At 67.5% G+C, this 20,952-nt stretch overlaps 1 protein-coding gene across 1 annotated transcript in view; it reads left to right on the top strand.

Moving 5' to 3' along the window:
* ADGRB1 (adhesion G protein-coupled receptor B1) overlaps positions 1-20,952 on the top strand; it is a 67,750-nt gene that overhangs the window by 39,303 nt on the left and 7,495 nt on the right. The window contains exons 18-25 of the mRNA XM_090283309.1: positions 3,770-3,911; positions 9,513-9,616; positions 11,372-11,474; positions 12,135-12,285; positions 12,686-12,755; positions 13,912-13,978; positions 15,867-15,952; positions 20,435-20,606. Coding sequence (XP_090139435.1) covers positions 3,770-3,911; positions 9,513-9,616; positions 11,372-11,474; positions 12,135-12,285; positions 12,686-12,755; positions 13,912-13,978; positions 15,867-15,952; positions 20,435-20,606 — 895 coding nt within the window. The remainder of the gene's footprint in view (positions 1-3,769; positions 3,912-9,512; positions 9,617-11,371; positions 11,475-12,134; positions 12,286-12,685; positions 12,756-13,911; positions 13,979-15,866; positions 15,953-20,434; positions 20,607-20,952) is intronic.

Here is a 20,952-nt window from a genome sequence, read left to right as displayed (position 1 = left end):
ACGAGGGTGGTCTGCACTGGGCCAGGGCCTGCTGGGTCGGTGGGAGAGGGTGGTCTGCAGGGAGCTGGGTTTACAGCCTGAATGTGGCCAGAGGGGAGCACTCTAGTGGGAGAGGGGGAGACAAGGCCAGTCCGCGGGGACCCCGGGGACCACTGAGGCAGTGTGGCCTTTGCTCTGAGTGGGGTGGGACTGTGCAGTCGAGCAGACGGCCTGGCACTGTGGACGCAGGAGGGCGTGGGCAGCAACCTCAGTCGCCGGGGAAGCCAGAGGGGTTCCCACCGGGGTGGTGGCCCCAGAGGGGTGAACAGCGCGGGGACTCGGTGCATTTTGAAAGGAAGGCCAGTCAGATTTGCTGCTGGGTCAGCTGTGGGTAGGAGAGGAGGGACAGAGGGGGCAGGGGGGCTGTGGCTCAGTCCCTGCTGAACACACGCCCACCCCACGGTGTGCTGGCAGCAGGGTGAGCAGGTCTGGCCCAGCCCTGCCCTCCCAGGGGAGGACACGGAGCAGGACCTGGAAACCGTGAGCAGAGCGTGGCCGTGGGGGGAGAACCAGGCAGGAGGCGGAGGGGGAGGTGGTGGGTCAGGGACTGGCCTTGCTGCAGGAGCCGGGAGCTGGCCGTGGCCCATGGCCGGGGTGCTGGAGCCAGCCAGGCAGCCCAACAGTTCAGCTGGGGTCTTCAGGAGAGGCAGGCCTGCCCTGGGAGCTCTGATCTGATGGGGTCAGCATGGCTCTTCCCTTAGAGCCCTGGTCTGAGGGCCCAGAACCCTCTTCGACCTCTCCTGAGCATGGGCGGAGGCTCCTGCTCTTACGCCCAGGCCCCCCGCCCTTCTCTCCTGGAAGTGCCGCTGCCCCAGCTCCCTGTCACCCGGACCTAGTGACGGAGGAGCAGGTGTCACTGACCCAGATTCCTTGGGCCTGGACCTGGGGGCGGGGGGCCGGCTCCATGACCCAGATAGTCCAAACCTGTGATGCTCAGACAGGAGGCCGCAAACGGTCTCCCACGTGTGGAGTGGCCGCGGGGGGGGGGGGGGGGCGGAGAGAACAACTTGTCTGCTGCAGGGATGGGAGCAGGTGTCCCTGCAGCAGGAAGGAGTCTGGCTGGTCCTGCCGGTGCCCCATCCAGGCAGCTTCCCGAGCGACCAGCAGCTGCCCTCTCCTGGGCTTCCAGCCCAGCCAGCGCGTTCTGTGACCCAGGGGAGGGCGCGTTCTCATTCCCCTCCATGGCCGGAGGCTGCAGGCAGGCCCTGGCCAGACCTCTCAGCCCAGTGGGCAGCCGCCCCTCATGCTCCTGTCTTCTGGGAGGCTGATAAGCTAATCAGTGGCCACAGCAGGAGTCCAACAGGGTCAGCCACCAGCCTGGGCTGGCGTGCTCCCAGGAGGTGGCCGGCAGCTGTCTGCCTGGCGCCCTGCAGACCCGCCAATGCCGGCTGGGAACCTGCCAGGCTGTTGGTCGCAGCCAGCCCGCTCCCCTCACCCTGGGCCTCGGGGTACTGCTGCCCCCCACCCCCGCAACTCCCAGCATCCCACAGGCAGGCGGGGACCTGTGTCTGGTTCCACCCTCCACTCAGAGGAGGAGGGCCAAGGCTGTGTCAGCAGCTGGATTGGTTGTGAGCAGCACTGGGATTTGAACCCAGGACTGGCTGGCCAAGGCCTGCTCTTAAGAGTGACCACACAGCTGATGCCGTCCACAGGCTGGTCCGCGTGAGGAGGGGAATGGCCGGCAGGACTTTCCTGGGGCACACTGTGCTCGGCTGTCTCCTGGCCGTCCTGGTGTCTGGTCAGTGGCTTGGACCTGCAGGGCTGCAGGTGACACACACCAGGGGTGAGGACAGGGCACTGTCAGTGGGAGGAAGAGGTGCAGGCCAGGGTGAGCCAGGGCTTAGTGCTTCGTGTGCTGTGTGGTGCCGGGGGTGGAGACGGTGGCCAGGGCGGGAGGGCCAGGCTGGACCGGGGCTGTCGCTGGGCGGGCATACCAGGACTCTCCAGGACCCCTCCTTTCCTGTCCCTTCCATAGTCCAGGTCTCATTTATGGTTCTGTAGTTAGTGGAGATTTCCTCTCTCCTGAGAATGGGAGGGAGGGAAAGAAGGGAGAAAGGAAGGAAGGGAGGAAGGGCGGAGGGGAGAGGGGTCTCTGCTGGGGCCTTAACAGGCTCCGACCTTGACCCCACTCCATGCTGGGTGTGCAGCCTGCAGGGTGGTGGGGCGGGAGCTGGGCTCACACGGGCAGCCGAGCTCCGGGACTCCATCCCTGGGCTCTGCTCAGCTGTGTGGCTCTCCCTGGGCCAGCGGAGCTGCGGGTGGGCCGAGGCTGGAAGGCGTCCCTGGGAGCCAGAGGAGGAAGTCCAGGGCCCCTCTGTGGCCAGTGTCTACTTCTGCATTCTTTTGTATGGACTCCCCTAAAATGAATGAACTTTGAGACCCCCCAAACCCTGACCGCCATGGACTCAGGGGACAGTGCCCCTGAGAGGGACATCCCCTCCTCTCACCACACTTCAGAGATGAGCAAACAGGCTGGGGAGTTGGGGTTGGGGGCTTCCAGGGTTCCAGAGCCCTGGCCAAACGCTGGGTCTTGAATCGGTTCTGCCTTGCTGTCTCCTTGGGCCTGCCTCGGGCCTCAGTTTACCTCCTCTGTGAAATGTTTGGGGGGGGGGGCAAGTCCTTTCCCATCGGGGGAGAATCAAGAGAGAAAAGCAGAGGTGAGGGTGTCCCTTCTCCCCTGAGGCCTGAAGCTCAGAGCCAGGGTTGTGCAACATCTCAGCCTCAACAGCTGGGTCCCTCGGGTGCCTGGAGCCCCCGCCGTCCCTGCAGATACCACCACACACATGCAACGCTGTGCTGAGAGCTTGCAGGGGTCTGTCCCCTCCCCACCCTGGGGAAGTTCCCGATGTGACCCAGAGAGGAGGCAGCTGAGTCTCACTGCTGGCAAACCCAGGCGAAGAGCACAGGCATCCCTGCGTGTGTCACCGTGCGCCCGTGCTCCGGCAGGTCAGGGCTCCTCGGGGTCAGACCCCAGCAGGCAGCAGGGAGCCCCCCACTGCCCGCAGGCCCGGGGCACTGGGTGGGCCCTCCGTGGGCTCCCTTTGCAGGCCAAGCCCCTGCAGGCTCAGCCCAGGCTGGACACCCCCAAGTTCCTGGATGTGCACACTGGTCGTGAACTTGGCTCAATAAAGATGGGGGTGCAGAGCGGTTCCGCGCAGGTGTACTGAGACCCTCAGGGGCGGTGTGTGTCAGGGGAAACAGAGCTGCCCCCGGCCTAGGAGCAGCAGGAGGGACTTGGGTCAGGCCCGAGAGGGGCTTTGCTTCCCCTCCGGGAAAAGAAAACTCTTCCAGCCCTAGGAGAGGAGTTTCAGGCTCCAGGGGCGACAGGGCCTGGGGGAGGGCGATGTGGAGGATGGGCCGGTCCCAAGGTCACCAGAGAGAGTGAGGGCCGGCCCGGGACTGGGGGGGCGGAGGGACTGGGGCTGCCAACCCCGCCCACGTGCGCCCCACACCGCCCCCACCGCCCGGCTGGCCGCCCCCTCGGCTCCGGCTCCGGCTCCGGGCGGCGCTGGGGCGGCGCGGCAGGCGGGGCGCTCTCCGGCTCGGCCCGCGCTCCCGCGAGTCGCTCTCCCGTGGCTCCGCGGCGGCGGCCATGGGGCGCGGGGCTCCAGGGGCCGGTGGCAGGGCGGGCGCGCGGCCGCGGGCACAGGTGCAGGTGCGCGGCGGGGCCGGGGCCCGGGGCGGGGGCGGCGGGCAGGGGCCACCGCTCACGCTGCCCTGTCTCCCCCAGACCCTCCTCCCCCGCCCCCCCGCAGCTCGGGCCCTGGTCGTGGCGCGGCTGCCGCACGGTGCCCCTCGACGCCCTCCGGACGCGCTGCCTCTGTGACCGGCTCTCCACCTTCGCCATCTTAGCCCAGCTCAGCGCCGACGCGGTGAGACCCCGGCGGGACGCGAGGGCGGCGGGCGGGGGCGCGGAGGGGGCTTCCGGCTGGACCGTCGCCTCCGGGCGGCGCGCGCGGAGGGCGGGGCTGGCGACTAGCGGGAGGGGTCAGTGCGCCTCGCAGCCCCCAGGGCCTGGCCGCAGGGCCCGGGCCTGTGGAGGGGGTGGGTGGGAGCAGAGTGGGTGGCAGCGTGGAGTTGAGGACTGCCTGGCGGAGCAGGGCTGGGGTCCCGGGACTGACTGGTGGCCGAGTCTCCGCCATTCACGCTCCCTGGCGGCCTGGGACCTTGGGGGGAGCCCGTCCTCAGAGGAGCCAGGCTGAGCACCAGGCTGCTGGGCTGGGAGAGCGCAGGGCCTGGCAGAGCTGGGCAGGCGTCTTCACTTGGTCGGGCGCCCCCCCCCCCCCCCCGCAGTCGCTGGCAGGTCCCCACCCTGCCTGGGAGATGGGGAGGAGAAGGGCCACCTTTTTCTGAGCCTTTCCCCCACCCGCCCCAGTGGGCCCTGGCCTGCAGGGGAGGCAGCCTCCCAGGCAGGGGTCTCGGGGCGGCTGGGATGTGGAGCCTAGCCTCCCCAGAAAGGCCTCATCATCTCAGGGGCCTCCTTTCTGTGGGAGATTCTTGTGGGGGCTGCCGGTTTCTATGGCAACGGCATCTGGGGCCAGCTCGCTGGCTGGAGCCCTGGGTGCTGAGTCCGCCCCCTGGGGCCGCTGGGTTCTCTCGCCCGGTCCCAGCTGTACCCACTTGTCCCAGGAAGATCCGGCCCCGAGCACAGGCACCCCAAGGATGGAAGGGCCAGGGTACTCGTTCATGGAGCCCCTCAGCCCGGGCCTGGTGTGGAGGGCAGACTGGGGAGAATGGCTTTCCTGGGTGCTGGGGGGGGCCGGTCGTCATCGGCTGAATGGAACAGTTCTCCCCTCATGGAACCCCAGGCTCCATGTGGAAGAGGCCGCAGGTCTCTGACAGCTTTCCGCCCACCCCTTCTCCTCTGGGACACAGGTGGGGAGGGCGATGCTGTCAGCCGGGGTCTCCCACGGGTTCATAGCTGGACAGTACCTTAGAGGCACTGTTGGTGGGCAGGGAAGCCATGCTTTGGGGAGGGGGTCTTACCCAAGGCTGAGTGGATGGACAGGGGTCTGTGGTCTTGGCCCTCCCCCATCAAGCTGTCTCTGTGGCAGGCTGTCCCTGCGGGTCCTGCTGGTGCCCGGGTCATGGCCCTGCAGGTGGCAGCAAGGGCCCTCCCCGGGAGCTCCCTGGAAGAGGCGGCTTTCTGCATAGACACCTGACGCTAAAGCAGCCATCTGCGCCACCCAGGGGAACGACCAGTGGGGCAGGGCCTCCTCCGTCCCCTAAGACACTGGAGCAGGCAGGCCCTGGCCCAGCCACGAGTCCCCAGGCATGAGCAGGACCCAGGGCAGTAGAGGGCTCTGCAGTGGGATGGGTGCCCGTGTGCGCCCCCCTACCCCCGGCTCCAGCCCAGGGCCTAGCTGGGAGGAGATTATCATTGGTTGAGTCTTGAAACACAGGGTTTTTCCTTGCACACAGTTGGCCCTGCAGTGGCCTCTGTCCCTCTGGGTCTCGGTTTCCTCACCTGTAGGGGGAGCTGATCCTGTGCTGGGGGGAGGGGTAGTGAGGCGCGGACCATCTGGTGGGGCTCCTGGAGCAGGGCCCCGTCCCCAGGTGCCGCCCGCCTCCTTCCCGGGCGGGGGCTGAGCTCAGAGTCCTGGCACTGAGAGCGAGCTCAGGCGGTGGCGCAGGGTGTGTGGGCGGCTGTGCCGGTGGAACTCCGGCAGCAAAGGGGCTTGATGCCAAGGGGGCCTTTCTAGGAAAAGCCAACCTGTGCCCCTGTGCCAGGTGCCAGGCCCCACTGCCCAAGAGAGGGGCAGACGGAAGGCAGGGCCGCCTGCGGGAGGGCGGGAGGCTTTGTTTGGCAGGGAGTCAGCAGCCGTGCTCAGGGACGCGTGGCTGTGGCCTTGCCCGCTGTGACGGCGCGCACGGAGGTGGGTCGGGCTGCCTGTCCCCATGTCCCCGAGAGGGACTGAGGCAGAGGGTGCAGGAGCTCCCAGTGGCCACAGAGCCACCCTCCGGCCATGGCACTGAGGGCAGACGGCCTGGCCGCTCTGAACGTCAGCTTCCTCGCCTGCTGCTGTGAGCCCCCGCGGGCATGGGTGGGAGCTGGGAGCGAGCGTGCCAGAAGGTACTGGGGTGGGCTCTGGCCGGCCCCTACTCACCTGCCAGCAGCCTGGCACTGCCCTCCTCTGGCTTTCCAGCCGCTCTAGCTCAGGGGGAGGTGACCCCAGAGGTTCTGGGCCAGGAGGGACCAAGAGCAAAGGAGACGGCGGTCATGCGCCCTCGAGTGGTGCTGAGCCCCAAGTGCCGCTGAGCCCCAAGTGCCCACCGCTGGGGCCAGAGCACCCCTCTCCGCTAGAGGTAGTTTGAGAGCCATGCATGCGGAGGAGGTTTGCCGTGGGGCCCTGAGGGATGAGCAGGAGTTCACCGGCCCATCCTAGTGGGGCGAGGGGGGCGGGAGCGACATAGTTCAGAGAGGGCGAGAAAGGCGAGAGTGGGAGACGGGGTGCGGTGCGGAGGGCAGGATAGGGTGGGTGCGGGTGCTGGGGCTCGGCTGGAGCCCGGCAGGTGGGAGACGAGCAGGTGGGGGCGGGGCTGGGGCCCGGGAGGAAGCGCAGCAGGGGCGTGGGGAGGGGCCCGGCAGCGGGGGTTGGTGGCAGAGGTGAGCTGGGCGGGGGTGCCGCCTGCTTCTGCTGCCCAAGCCGAGTGGACACGGCAGGCGGGGGACTCAGGCCTGAGCGGGCGTGGCTGCGGGCATCGTCGGTTACGCAGTGGCCTTGAGGGACAAGTTCAGACGAGGGCCCAGAGAGGACAGTGGAGATGGGTGCTGTGGGCGGACCCCAGGCGCCAGCAAGGGCTGAGGTCCTGGGTGGGGTGACGGGAGGCAGGACAGAGGAGCCAGAGCATTCGATCCCGGCTGCACCGCTGCTGGCCTGCTCTGAGTCACATCTGTGAGGGGGACGGAGCCACCTGCCTCAGAGCTGCGGTGGGGGCGGGCCGAGGTGAGGTGTCACAGCGCCCGACACAGCCTGGTGGGCAGTAAAGAGTGGGCGAAGCTGGTGGTGGTGCTTTTTCTGTGATGTGCCTGACGCTGTCACCGGTCTGACCAGGGTCAGGGTTCAGTGTGACCAGGGTCGGGGCTCAGCGTGTGACCAGGGTCGGGGCTCAGTGTGACCAGGGTCAGGGCTCAGTGTGACCAGGGTCAGGACTCAGTGAGTGAACAGGTCAGGGTTAAGCATGTGACCAAGGTCAGGGTTCAATGAGTGACCAGGTCAGGGCTCAGTGAGTGACCAAAGTCAGGGCTCAGTGAGTGGCCGGGTCAGAGCTCAGTGTTTCACTAGCATCGGGGCACAGTGTGACCAGGGTCAGAGGTCAGCCTGTGGTGTAGGGGGGAGGCTTACTTGTGTGCGTGGCTGTGAGCCAAGGGTAGCAGAGCCGTTGGAGCAGTGACAGGGCAGAGGCGAGGCTGCAGGGAGGAAGTCAGTGCCCTGGGGACAGGAGTGCAACAGGGTGTTCACGTGGCAGAAGTGACATAACCGTGTCAAGCCCACAGGGAAGCGTGGGTGGCCGGGGGAGCCCTGGAGAGGCTCAGGACGAGGCGATGGGGCAGGAAGGCCGGGGGCTGTTCAGACTGAGCATCGAGATGTCAGCAGAGGGAGAAGCCCACCGGCGGAAGGTCAGGGTCAGAGCGCAGGCAGCGGGCAGCGGGCCTGCGTGTGCGGGGGCCTGGAGCAGTGCCGCACTCAGCTGGGGCGCTGGGCTCTGGCAGGGGACCAATGTCTGTGTCACTTGGTGCCAGCCTCTCATGCAAGAGGCCTCCAGTCCAGCCTCCCAGCAAGGCTTGGAGTTTTCCGATGCCCCTGCCCACCCAGTCTATCACCTGTCTCCTCTCTACATGGTCCAGAACCTGCCAGGCAGAGAGGAGGAGGGGTCAAGCGAGCAGGGGGGCAGGCTGGCGGGTGTGTGGCTGCCAGGCCGAATGAGGACAGGTGGAGGCAGATGGCCATGGAGGGCAGGGCTGGAGCCACTTGCTCGGCCACCCGTGACCCATGTGGCTGGCTGTGGACCAGCCCAGTGTCCTATAAACGTTTGCTGGGGCCACCCTGCCCCCACCATTACTACCTCACTGGCCTCCTCCCAGCCGTGGGCCTCAGGTCTCCATGGGTCAGCTGTGGGGTGCTGGGGCTCCCGCAGGGCCCCGCTTTGGAATCTGATCTCTAGAGGCAACCGTGGTGGTTTCCCCGTCCCCGGCACAGAGCGCAGGGTCGGGGGGCTGAGCTGGATGGGGCCCCGGGCTCACCGGCGCAGGTCAGCGGCCTGCCCAGAGGAGCCTTCCCGGCTGAGCCTGGTGGGTCAGCAGTGCTGCCCACAGAAGCGGTGGGGTCCCCAGGAGAACAGTGAGAGCAGATTTGCCGGCAGTCGTGAGGCCCGGTTGGGTGCCAGGGCCGGGAGCACGTTATGTTACGTGTGTGTGCCCGGCGTGTGGGTCTGCAGCCCCAGGCGGGAGACCTCACTCTCACCCTGACCTTGGAGAAAAGACAGAGGCGGGGCGCACAGCAGGGGCTCTGGCCCCCCATCCACACTGGCCGGAGCTCAGGGGTCACACCCATGACCATCCAGGGTGGCCACGACCCCAAGCCTCCCAACCGGCTGGCAGCAGCTGAGAGGCCAGCAGGCGGCTGGGCCCCATTGGGGGGCCAGAGCCCAGGGCCTCCCGGGCAGGGGTGGAGGGGCCCGCGTGTGCTGGAAGGCGGGCCAGGCTGACCCTGAGCGCCGTGGGGCTCAGCCTGCCCTCTGCATCCTGCTGCCCCTTTCTGGGGAGGCGGCAGCTGCAACAGGCAGCCGTTGAGATTCCGGAGGGTGGGGCTCCAAGGTCGCCCTGAAAGTTCAGGACCAGCTAGACCAGAGCCAGGGTGCTGCTGGCCGTGGTCCTGAGCCTGCTTCCCTGAGGACAGTTGAGTTGGAGCTGCATCTGGGCCGTGCCTCCCCGGCAGGAAGGTGTCCACTTCAGGGCGGGGGACCCTAAGAAGCCCCTCCACTTCCAGCCACGCTGTCCCCACCATCTTTCCCGGGACCGTGAGGCAGCAGGCGGGGAGGGCCACAGAGGCAGTCTGCAGTCCCTGAGCTGCCTGGGTTCCGGAGGCATCAGGCCTCGACCTCCCTCACTAGTTCATGCTGTTTGCCCAGCGTAGCCCGTGGGCCTGGGCACTGCGGTACAGGGGGCCCCACATGTGCGCTGTGGGTCACGCCGTCCCCAGGGGGAAGCGCGCAGGTGTGCAGGCAAGGACCAAGGTGGGAATGACAGGGCATTCGAGAACCGAGGAGGGCATTCCGACATGGCTCGGGACCAGGGCAGAGGGGACGGGGGGGTGGGGGGGCTTCTAGTGGCTTTCAGTAAACTTCTCTGGCTGCTGCTTGGAGAGGAGCTCAAGGGGGCCTGACACAGGGGCGGAGGCGGAGGCCCCGCCCGGGCCCCATCGGCACGACCACCGGCTGCACCCTCACTCTGCTCTCTCCTGAATCCCCAGAACATGGAGAAGGTGGCGGTGCCCTCAGTGACACTCATCGTGGGCTGTGGCGTGTCGTCTCTCACCCTGCTCATGCTGATCATCATCTACGTCTCTGTGTGGAGGTGGTGTCCCCGCAGTTGGCTGGGTGCTGGGCTGGAGGTCCCGGGGGTCCCAGGGAGGAGGCGGCCACAGCGGTGGGGGTGGCCCAGAGTCCCCTCCCTTCCCTCCTTCCCAGCTGGCAGCACCTCCATCCCCCTCCCTTGCCCTCTGCCATCACGGCACCCTGTCCCCTCTGTCCCCCTCCCTTGCCCGCTGCCGTCACAGTACCCTATCCCCTGACTGCCAGGGCCCCCACGCTCCCCTGGAGTCTGTGTCTGTCCTGTCATCTGGACGTGCAAGGCCATGGCCTTCCCGGAGCCCAGGGTGGGTCGCAGGGAGAGGACTTCCACTCAATGCTCACCCCAGGCCCTGGGTGCCATCTCCGGGTGGGTCCGTGGGTGCAAGCAATGTGGGGTGAGGTGTGCCACGAGGACCCTGCTGTCTGAGCCGGTCTCCAGCCCGCGTGAGGGGCGTGTGCACACGCGCTGGTCTGAGCCCGCCCAGGCAACCACGGGCGCGCACGCCAGCGTGTGAGTGGGAGCACAAGCGGGGGCAGGAGCCACCTTCTGCCTCCAGTATCCCACTCCGAGGCCCATTGGGCAGAGGCCTGGGACAAGGAGGGTGAAGCCAAGGTCACCTGCCTAGCTGGCAGCCACCGAGCAGGCCCGGCAGGACTCCCAGTGCGTCCGGCCTCATGGGCAGGGCAATGCCAGCCGATAACTGAGCTGACCTCACACCGCGAGGCCAGCAAGGAGAGGTCGATGCGGCCAGTGGGGAGGGGCGCTCGGCCTCCCGGGTGACTGGGTGCCCACGAGCAGCAGGCCTCCGTCCTGCCTGAGGGGGAGGGGCACCTCACCCCCCACGTGCCCCGAACTCTGTGTGGACATGCCTGGCCCTGCGCCCAGACCCTGGGGGGCAGGGCGTGGGGCGGCCACATTGCGGTTCGGAAGGTTGACCCCATCACTTTCCAAGTGCCTCCTTCCTGAGCCCTGCCGGCCACCACTACCCCAGCACACTGCTGCCCGGGCCCCGGCCCGATAGCCCCCGTCAGGAAGCAGCGACCCCGGGTCACCTGTCTCATTGGGCCGTGTCACAGCCCCCGAGGCTCTGCCCTGTACCTTCCACCCACTGCCTGCCTGGATCTCAGCCACGCAGGCTGCCGGGGGAGCTGTGGGGGGGACCGGGGGCAGAAATGGTGATGGCCTCCCCTTTGTGTCCCAGCTCTGTGACCGCGGCCACAGCCCGGAGCGCAGGCAGCGTCACCCCCGCCCCATCTCACAGAGGCAGCCAGTGCGGCGTGGAGGGGTGGGCACGCGCCCAGGGTTACATGGGCACTGCGGGCGGGGGCCCCGCGGCCCCTCAGAGCCACTCCACCTTCGTGCCTCAAAGTCGGGATCAGATGGGGGTGACAGGGCCCAGGAGACAGGGGTGCTGCAGGGTGAAGGCTGGGAGCGGGCAGACTGTGGGACCCCGAGAGTGAGCTGTGTCTGAGGGGCGGAGTGACAGGGAGAGGATCTTGCATGACAAGGAGAAGCCATTTTAAGGATGAGTCACCCCCAGCAGGAGAGGGCAGCTGTGCTCGGTGGCTCCCCAGGGCTCTCCCTGGCGCCTGACTCTGCTGGGATCTGGCGCGTGGTGGCGGCAGTGATGGTGGCGGTGATGGTGGTGGCAGCAGTGTTTGTAGGGACGAAGCGACTGCTCTTGGTGCGGCCACAGAACCCCAGTTCTCATGAAGGGAGGTCCTTCCGGGCACTGACCACGGGCCACCCCCCCCACAGGTACATCCGCTCAGAGCGGTCTGTCATCCTTATCAACTTCTGCTTGTCCATCATCTCCTCCAACGCTCTCATCCTCATCGGGCAGACCCAGACCCGCAACAAGGTAGGTCACCTGGGCCTGCCCCGCACATCCCAGTGGCCCAGGCGGGGTGGGTGAGGGATCCCCAGGAAACTTAAGGGGGAGGGGATTAAAGCCACCTTGAGTCCTTCTCCCCCCTCCTCTGGCCACTGCAGCCACGTGGCTCAGGCCCAGGACGGAGGAGGTCACCTGGCCAGGATGGACACACGGACTCAGTGTCCGGAGTCTCCAGCTGGACAGGTGCTTTGTGATAAGACAGCTCAAGCCCCCATCCCAGGCCCACTGCCGGGCACCAGGCTCTGTCTGTGCTTGTCCTTGCCTTGTCCTGTGGCCCTGGCGGTGACTTGCCTTCTCTGGGCCTCGGGGTCAGCACCTGCTGAACAGATGGGCCTGAACCAGGGCTCTGGAGTGGGTTCTTGGCCAGCGTTTGGTGTGTCTACAAGTGGGTGGGCGAGGAAAACGGGGTGGGAGGGGCATCCGCCCCTGGCAGTTTGTGTGCCGGGTCATGAAAGCACCCACCAGGGGCTTAAGTGTTCCTTGGCCCATCTCGGGGCCGTGGACCAGGCAGCCCCTCGGTGGCTTCCTGCCTGGGGACTGGACCTGGCCAGCACTGCGGTCACTGGGCCACTCACGGGGGCGGGTGTAGGCCTGCACAGCCCCCGACCCACACAGCTGCCCGCCCAGGTCGTGTGCACGCTGGTGGCCGCCTTCCTGCACTTCTTCTTCCTGTCGTCCTTCTGCTGGGTGCTCACTGAGGCCTGGCAGTCCTACATGGCCGTGACCGGCCGCCTCCGCAACCGCCTCATCCGCAAGCGCTTCCTCTGCCTGGGCTGGGGTGAGTGCCTGCCCCGCTGCCCGCAGCCCGTGCCTGGGGTGCCCCTCCCTCCCGGAGCCCCCCGCCCCTGCCACAGGGCAGCCAGAGGCATTACTAATGCCAAGCTGAACTTGAATTTCAGATCATGAATGACTTTTTAGTGTAAGTATGTTCCGTTCAATATTTGGGGTGTACTTATACCAAACAATGTTTCCTTTGGTATCCGACATCAAATGTGACTGGTGGCCTGTGTGTTACTTACTAATCTAGCAGCCCTGCCCCCCATCGCTGCAGGTCCTCATCCCTGTCCACCTCCTGTCCCCTCTCTCACACGCTCAGTGTCATCACATTCCTGGCCCTCGCCCTCCACCTGCACGGCTTGGACAGTGGGAGCTGACTCATCTGTGTGGTCCTTCCCTAGGGCTCCCTGCACTGGTCGTGGCCATTTCTGTGGGATTCACCAAGGCCAAAGGCTACAGCACCATGAACTAGTGAGTCGGGGCAGGGGGCCGAGGTGGGGGAGGCCCACAGTGCCCCGCGGGCCCTCCCCCTGCCCGAGAGCATGAGGGCTGGCTGCGCCCCCACATCACAGATGAGAGAGCCAAGGCGGGGGGCCGGAGCTGGAGGCGGGGCTCTTCTCCCACAGCCCCAAGACGGCAGCAGGGCCAAGGGCAGCAGTGTGGGGGCTGCGGGAGCCCCTCTGAGCCCCAGCGCCCCTGCACCGGTGGGACTGCGGGGATGCTCTAGGCAGGGCAGGGGGGGAGGGGGGAGGCCTATTTCACAGAGGAAGTGATGGAGGCCCTGCAGGGCCAGCTGGATGAGGCCAGGGGCCTTGAATGCCGAGCCAGGAAGCTTGGTATCATCCTAGAAGCTGGTGGCTTCCCAAGCTCTGCAGGGGCTGTGCCTGTTTGGTTCACTGTGGAGCCCAGGGTGCGGGGGGCCCCGGAGCAATGCCCCATCGGGGCAGGGGGGGCAGTGGAATGAATGAAGACCCAGTTACTGGGAGCCCCAGTGGGGTGAGCGCTGAGAGGGAGGAACGCCCAGCCCACAGAGCCAAGGTGGGTCAGGAGAAGACAGGGCGTCGCCCGGGGTTTGGAGGGACGAAGAGCCTGTGCACAGACAACTCGGGGTAGGGGGAGAAGCACGGGAACAATGCGGTGCCCTTCGTGGGTCGGGGCTCCTGTGGGCCCCGTGGGTGGTGTCCAGGAGATCCGGGGAAGTGTGGGGCTCGTGACAGAGCGAGGGGTGAGGACGGGCCAGCCAGATGTGTGAGCCGAGGCTGGTGCTGCGGCCACGCAGCTGCGTTAGGTGGGCTGGCCGAAGGCCAGGCCTGGACCCAACCCAGTGTCTGCCTCACGTCAGGAAGGAGGGTCTCAGAGGAGAGGGGGGGGGGCCAGTCAGGGTGCCTGGCCCTCGGCTGTGGCCCCTGCTCTGGGCTTGCTCCTCCATTTGTAAACTGGGGGTTACGGTGCCACCTGGGGCCCCCAAGGGCTCTGAAGCTAGAGTATGAGCGTGAGGACCCCACACTTTGTGCTGGAATCCCTCTGCCCCTCTCAGCATTGACCCTGACCCCCCCGAACCTGTGGCGCCCCCCGTCATGGGAAGGAATCCACTCCTGGCCACTAACCAGCCCGTCTCCCTCCCCAGCTGCTGGCTGTCCCTGGAGGGGGGACTGCTGTACGCCTTCGTGGGACCGGCCGCCGCCGTGGTACTGGTACGGACCCCAGGGTCCCGGGCTTGGGCCTGGGACTGCAGTTCTGAGCCCTGTCCCCGTGGGGGGGGGGTCTATAGCCCCTCGGGCTGCAGAGGTGCAGGGACCAGGCTGGGATAGCTGCCTCGTTCTCTGAGCCAAGTTTGCCTGATTCTTGGGGACCGGCTGTGTGCCTGCCAGATCGCACGTCTGCCGATCGAGGAGGGGTCAGGCGGATGGGGGGCGGGCAGTGGGGCAGGTGGGCCGGGCAAGGCCTGGACAGCAGAGTGTGGGCTGGGGCTGGGAGGAAGGAGCCCCTGTCCCTCCTGGGCCCTCCGTGTTCTTCCCACTGTTTCCCACATCCTGTTGGTGAGGGACGTGACAGTGCCACGTGGCACCAGGGTTCTGGTCCCCAGGGTGCGGATGGGCAAGGGAGCCTGGGTGCGTGGACGCACATGGGCGGGCACGGGCCTCTGCCCCCCCCCCCCCAGCCCAGTCGGGGTCCCGGGCCCTTGCTCCCGGGAGGCAGGGCAGGCAGGCGCTGTGTGCCAGGCATGTCCCACAGCCAGTCAGCAGCCAGGGCCACCGAAGGGCAGGTGCCCGGGGAGCGGCGGGGGTGGTGGAGGCAGGAGCATCTTCCTACCTCATGTCCCTTCCCAGGATGCATCTGGAGGGGAGGGCTGGCCCTGACCGGAGGTGGGACCCCGCCCCAGGGCCCCTCTGGGCATGGGACACGCGGGTGGAGGTGGGGGCAGCCGGTGTCCTGCCCTCCTCTGACCCAGCCATGGTAGAAAGCAGGTCACCCAGGAAAGTCACCTCCACACAGTCAGGCTGCCGTGCATTTGGTGACCGTGTCTGGGACCTTCTGCTCACAGGATGGTGGGAGGTGGGGCCCGGGCACCCGCTGAGTGTGGAGTGAGCCTCCCTGAACCTCTGGGCCCAGGTTCAGGAGCCCAGGGATCCATTAAGTCCCAGGGTCCCCAAGCTGCAGGGACTCAGCCGGGGTCAGCTGCCTCTGTGCAGGGACGGAGCGGAGCAGAGAGCATTCAGGGAGGGGGGGGAGCCGGGACCCCCCACCCCCACCAGCAGGAGGCCAGAGGAAAGGGAGGCCTGGGGCCCCCAGGGCCAGGGCTGTGTCTGCGGGGGTGCCCTGGGGACGTGTCTCGGAGCTGCAGGTCACAGTTAGCTGCAGCCTGGGAGACCTTCTTTAGCACCGAGCTGGGGCCAGCCCCGGGCTGGGCGGTCCTGAGCCAGGGGTTGCGAAGAGCTCCTGGGCGGAGAGAGCAGGAGGCCGCGCCCAGTGGGAGCGGGCTCCCCGTCATGGGCAGGACACGAGCACAGGGGCGCTAGGGGTGGGGCCACCCAGGGTGAGCCTGAGTGGTGGCACTGGCCTGGAGGTCCCTGGAGGTCCCACCTATGCTCACGTGCTCACCTAGTCAGGCCCACTCTGGGGAGGGACAGGCCCAACCCCACCCCAGCCTGACCTCTGACCTCTGGACACATGGAACCCCCGCTTTACAAATTGCGGCTGACCACAGTGGCGATGGTGGAGAGGCCTCCGGGCCGGCCCAGGGCACCCGCCCCATGCAGCCTGTACGAAGAGACCTGCGTCCCTCTCTGAGCCCACGCTGGGTCGGCCCTGCCCTTCCTCATGTCCACCCCGCCTGACAGGGCTCCCAGGTCTTGGCGGAGCCTGTCTCGTGGGAGGGTCACGGGGGAGGCTTGAGCTTCAATGCCCAGCCCCTGGCGGGGGGCGGGTGTCCCTGGGCCCAGAGGACCTCACCCAACGGCGGGAGCAGACGGCAGGGTGAGGGGCCTGAGCGTGGTGGGTTTGCCTGTTCCCGGGCTGGGCAGCGGGGGCACCGCGGCAGAGCCACGCACGGGCGCTCCCACCGCTGCCTCTGCCTGGCAGGTGAACATGGCCATCGGGATCCTGGTGTTCAACAAGCTCGTGTCCAAAGACGGCATCACGGACAAGAAGCTGAAGGAGCGGGCAGGGTAGGACCAGAGCCGACCCGTCCCCGAGCCCAGGCAGGGGCCGGAGGTGCAGAGCTGTGTGTGGGCGCCCGGCGCTGTGCCGCAGTCTCTCCATCCAGTCCATGACAAGGCGCGGGTCCTAGGAGGTCCTCGGGGACCCCTCCTCTGCCAGACCTCCCCTCGCCCGCCTCGGGGTTGGGTGCCCACCCTGTGGTGCCTTCAGTACTGGAGGAAGGGGCAGTGGAGGGTGCGGGTGGCCTTCGGCCTGAGGAGGGAGCCCAGAGAGGGCAGACTCTGGCCGGAGGGTCCATAGCACTGCAGTGGCCCCCAGTGGCTGGGCCACACCCAGCAGTGTGGGGGGGGGTGTTGGGGAGGGTGCTGCCCCTTCAGCCTTGCAGAGAACAGGAGCCCCAGGTCATGGCGGGGGCCGGCAGCAGGTGGGCCAGCCCCCTCTGTCCTGCCCCCGTCCCCTGAGCCCCTCACCTTGCCTGTACCTGCTCTGTTTGTTCCGTAGCCTGCCTGGTGTCTGCGTCGGGGTCCCCCTCCCCCTCCCCTCGTGCCAGTCTGCTCAGCCTGTCTGTCTCCTCTCTCTCTCCCGCTCATCCTGCTCCTCTTGCTCCCCGCCCCCCATGAGCAAACGCTCTAGGCACTCAACCCCTGGGGACCCTGGTCCTGGTCAGAAACCTGCCCTGGGGAGCCCTGTGGCCCCTGAGTGCCTGCGGTGGCTGGGAGCCTGGCCTCGGGCTGGCGGTCGGAGGAGTGGGACTGGCAGGTCTGCTCTGGCCCATCCCCACAGCACAGCCACCCACGCACGTGTCCCACAGCAAGGGGACCCCGCGTCTGCGCACTGCCCCGCTGAGTGACTCGGGATGCGCCCCACGGTCCCCCTTGAGGCAGGCTCTGTGTTGTCCCCATGTTGCATCAGACGGAGGCTCAGGCAGGTGGCCAGCGGCGCAGGGGTGGGCCGCTCAGGTGGTTCCAAGAGCCCTGCGTGTCCAACCACTGCCTGCTTTCTTCGGCCCCTTCCCGCTGTGCACTGAGGGCTGGACTCGGGGACAGGCCTGGGCTTGCCACAGCTGTGCAGGGTCCCCTGCCCCACAGACAGGAGGGAGCCCGCCCACCCCCGTGTCCCCTCATGCGTGTTCAGAGCACGCCCTCTGGGCCACTGCCCACGTCGCTCTCAGACACCCCCACTGGGTGGGGCAGTGCATAATCAGACCAGGACGGGGGTGACTAGAAGCAGGTGGCAGTGGCCTCGTCCAAGGGTTTTGCCTCTTTGTGCAAACGTGGGTGGAGGGCTGGGCCCTGAGCGCATGGGAGCCAGCCCAGCCCTTCCGCTCCCCAGGCTCTGGGGCCTCAGGTGGAAAGAGACCCAGGGACACCTCTCGTGCAGGACCTCATCCCCAGTCCCGCAGGGCCCTGTCCCTGTCTCTGCAGGGTCCCCTCTCCACTCCCTCCCAGGACCTCATCCCCCCAAGACCCCTTTCCCGCGCTCCCCAGAACCCCACCCCGTCCCCGCAGGACCCGGCCCCCGGGGCTTGGGCTGCACTGCGCTCTGGCTGCCCCCATGAGCCCCATGGCTGCTGCGGGAGCCGTGTCTGCGCTGGGTCAGCCCTCGGTTCTGCCTGCAGCCAGGGGGCCCCCACAGGTGTCGAGTGTGGAGCCCTCCCTGCGGCCGACGCCACCTCCGAAGCCACCACTCGTGCCGTGTTAGGACCCCCTGCCCGCCAGGCCTTGCTCTCCTCTGAGTCCCACTTGGCTTGTTGGAAGCGTTTCCTGTCATTTCTGTCATCCCTGCTGTTCACCCCGGGGTCCTGGGCCTCTGCTGCCCGCTGCCCCTTCCCGCCCCCAGGGCTTCTTGGGGCCGCAGAGGGCAGGGAGCCCGATGGGCAGGGCGGCCATGGGTGCGCTACAGCCCGGGCCAGCAGAACTCGGAGCGTGTGTGGGGGCTGGGGGTGGGGGTGTGAGCATGTGGGAGAGCACGTGTGTGTGACTGCACATGGATGTATGTGTGCGAGTGGGTGCCGTGTGTTCACATGTGTGTGCCTGCGTGTTGGTGAGTGTGTGGCGGTGTATGTGAAGGTGACAGGCAGGCAGGGCCAGCGGCCAACTTACTGTCCCCGGCTGTGAGCAGGGCAGGACAGTGTGGGCCTGGGGTCCCGGTGGAGGCTACACCTGGAGGGAGTGCGATCCTGTATCTGGGCACACACGTCCCTAACCCTGGGACCCCCGTGTCCCTGAGCTGGACCCTGGTCCTAGGATTGTAGGCAGCACGTGGGCACAGGTGGTCCCGGTCCGGGGCCCTGGCTTGGGGCTCGCGGGAGAGGCAGCCCCTTCCTGCCGGTCTGCGCCGGTCGGCACGCAAGGCCAGCCTGCAGTGCTCTGCCCTGTGGGCTCAGGCGTGGCCCTTTTTGTGTTTCACACGTGGTCTCCACAGAGCACAGCACCTCGCCCTGAGATGTGGGGACTCTGCCAAGAGCCGGGGGACGCGCCCTACGTGGTCACACCGCGCGTCGGAGCCGTGGCCCTGCCCAACTCCGGCCCAGGCTCAGAGCCCCGCCCCCCACGTGGGGGCCCCTGGCTTTGCAAAGGGGACATAGGGCGACGGCCCGTCTCCTCCGGTCACACCAGGGCCTGCGTGGGTTCCTCCTTGAGGCCTCTGCAAAGCCTGCAGGAAGCAGTTTTGGGTCCCCAAGCTCAGCCATCTGCCGGCGCAGAGGCGTCAGGCTGGGAACATCAGGCCTGGGCCCGAGGGAAGATCACTCACACAGGATGAGGCGTTTGAGGGGCTCTTGTCCGCCTGCTCAGCGCGTGGGGGTCAGGGCATGTCCGGGGGGCTGGCCAGAGAAGGTCCGCTTCAGAAGTGAGGGGACTGCCAGGCCCACCCGCCACGGTGGGGCAGAGGAGGCCCAAGGCCGGGAAGGGGCGAAGGACAGCCGGCCCAGGTGTGTGCGTCTCCCCGGGAGGCCTGCTTGTCCAGGCTCCGTGCCAAGTGCAGGCCCAGCAGCGTGCGCGGGTGGGCGTGGGGGCTCCTCACTGTGTGAGGAGGGAAGCCAGTGGGTGGGGTCCCAGGACCCCTCCCCCGGCCTGCTCCTCCCCCGCGCTGGTCTCGTGCCGTGCTGTTGGCAGGGCAGCTGTTTGAGGAAGATCCACGGGAGAGGGGCCTGCGGGAGACCCTGAGGTTGTCTGGGGCGGGGACGTGAGCAGAAGGGTGTGAGGTCCAGGTCTGGAGCCCATGCTGAGCCGGGGGACAAGGGGTGGCTTCATGGTGACTCCTGGCTCTGGCCCAGACCACCCGGTGGGTGGCCAAGGAGCTGTCCCTGAGCCGGGGAAAGCCCTGGGTCGGGGCAGGCCCAGGGCCTCCCTCCTGGGGAAGAAATGGGCCTGAGCTTGGGGGCCTTGGTCTTGGGCTGAGGAGGAGAACGGGGTGGGGGTGGGGGCTAGGAGGCAAGTTTCTGGTCTAGAAGTGAGTACAGGGGGTCCCAGTCTTTGCAGTTGGGCCCCTTCTGGGCCCTGGACTGTAGGGCAGGGCATGTAGTCTGGGGGTAGTTTCTGCCCCTGGACCCCTGGCCAAGGCTTCTCTGGTTTGAGGTCTTCGGCCTGGCTGGACCCCAGGCCCTCCCAGCCTGTGTCCACCCAGCCCTGTGTCCCCTGCTGCTTCCTGCTGGCCCTGCCCTGGGCCCCTCCTCTCACCTGCCCCACCTGCTCTGCGTGTGCTGTGAGGGAGGAGGGAGCCAGTGGTCTGTCCCCCGGCCCCCGCCCCCGGTGATCAGGACAGGCGCCCCGGCAGCTCTCCGAGCCCCTGGGGGGCAGAGCTCACCCTGGCTCGGTCCTCAGGCCACCGTTACCCTGAGAGGCAAACAGTGACCAAGATGGGCCATGTCTCCCAAACCCCCGCTGATGCTTGTTCTGAGCCTGCAGCAGCCCCCTGCAGTGGCGTCGCGGCTCGTCCCCATGCGTGAAGCCTGTGATGTTCAGGGAAGGGCCTGGCCTGCCCAGGGGCGGGGAGGGGCCTTGGGGCAGAGGCAGCACCTCCCCTGGGGTGGGCGGAGCTGGGCTCCCTGGAGGAGGAAGCAAGCACCTGTCAGCCTCCGCTCCTGTCCGTCTGCCCTGTGCCCTACCTGCCCACCCGTGTCTGTCCTGTCGCCTCCCCTGCCAGCCTCTCCCTCTGCCTCCTGCCCTCTGCCTGTCCAGAGCTCAGAGGCCTGGCCAGCCACCCCTCCTGGTGGCCATCTTGCAGTTCAGGCCCTGAACCCCTGGTGGGGGGGCCTGGGAGCTGGAACTCCAGGGGCCTCCGGGACAGTCAGGAACTGGGGTGTGCCAGAGAGCTCCTTCCCTACCCGGGTACCAACCTCCCAAGTCCCCAGCTGCCCTGGGAGCCAGCGTTGCTGGCAAAACTCAGAGGCTGATTCAGGAGAAGGTCTCTACAGAGGATGGGGGGGGGGGAGCCCCGGGCAGAGCAGACCCAGCCCGGCCGGCAGCCCTGACGCGCCCCGTCCGCAGGGCCTCGCTGTGGAGCTCGTGCGTGGTGCTGCCACTGCTGGCGCTCACCTGGATGTCTGCTGTGCTTGCCGTCACCGACCGCCGCTCCGCCCTCTTCCAGATCCTCTTCGCTGTCTTCGACTCACTGGAGGGTTTCGTCATAGTGATGGTGCACTGCATCCTGCGGAGAGAGGTGGGCCCCGGGCGGCGCTGGGGTGCGGGGTGGGCCCGCGGGAGCTGCCAGAGGTGAGCGGCATGCGTGGCAGCTGAGACTCCTATTCTGGCGTTTTCTGGACCTCTTCGGAGGAGGCTAGACAAGGCTCCCAGCCCGCCACGTCCCAGCTGCTACAAGGATTAGGGTGATATCCCCAATCCTGGAGGGGTTGAAACATGAAAAGTCACACATCGGGACACCGAGGCACGTGGTCCTTCTTTGGGGTCACGTGGAGAGCAGCGAGGCCAAGCGCAGGGTCTAGTGGGGAGCACGAGTTGGCGGGGCGCAAAGTGCCAGTGTGAGGACGTCAGCAGGGGCCGAGGGG

The sequence above is a fragment of the Furipterus horrens genome, unplaced genomic scaffold (genome assembly GCF_987537825.1).
Source record: "Furipterus horrens unplaced genomic scaffold, mFurHor1.1.pri manual_scaffold_7, whole genome shotgun sequence".
Lineage (NCBI taxonomy): Eukaryota > Metazoa > Chordata > Mammalia > Chiroptera > Furipteridae > Furipterus > Furipterus horrens.
This window is presented reverse-complemented; position numbering and strand designations above follow the sequence as displayed.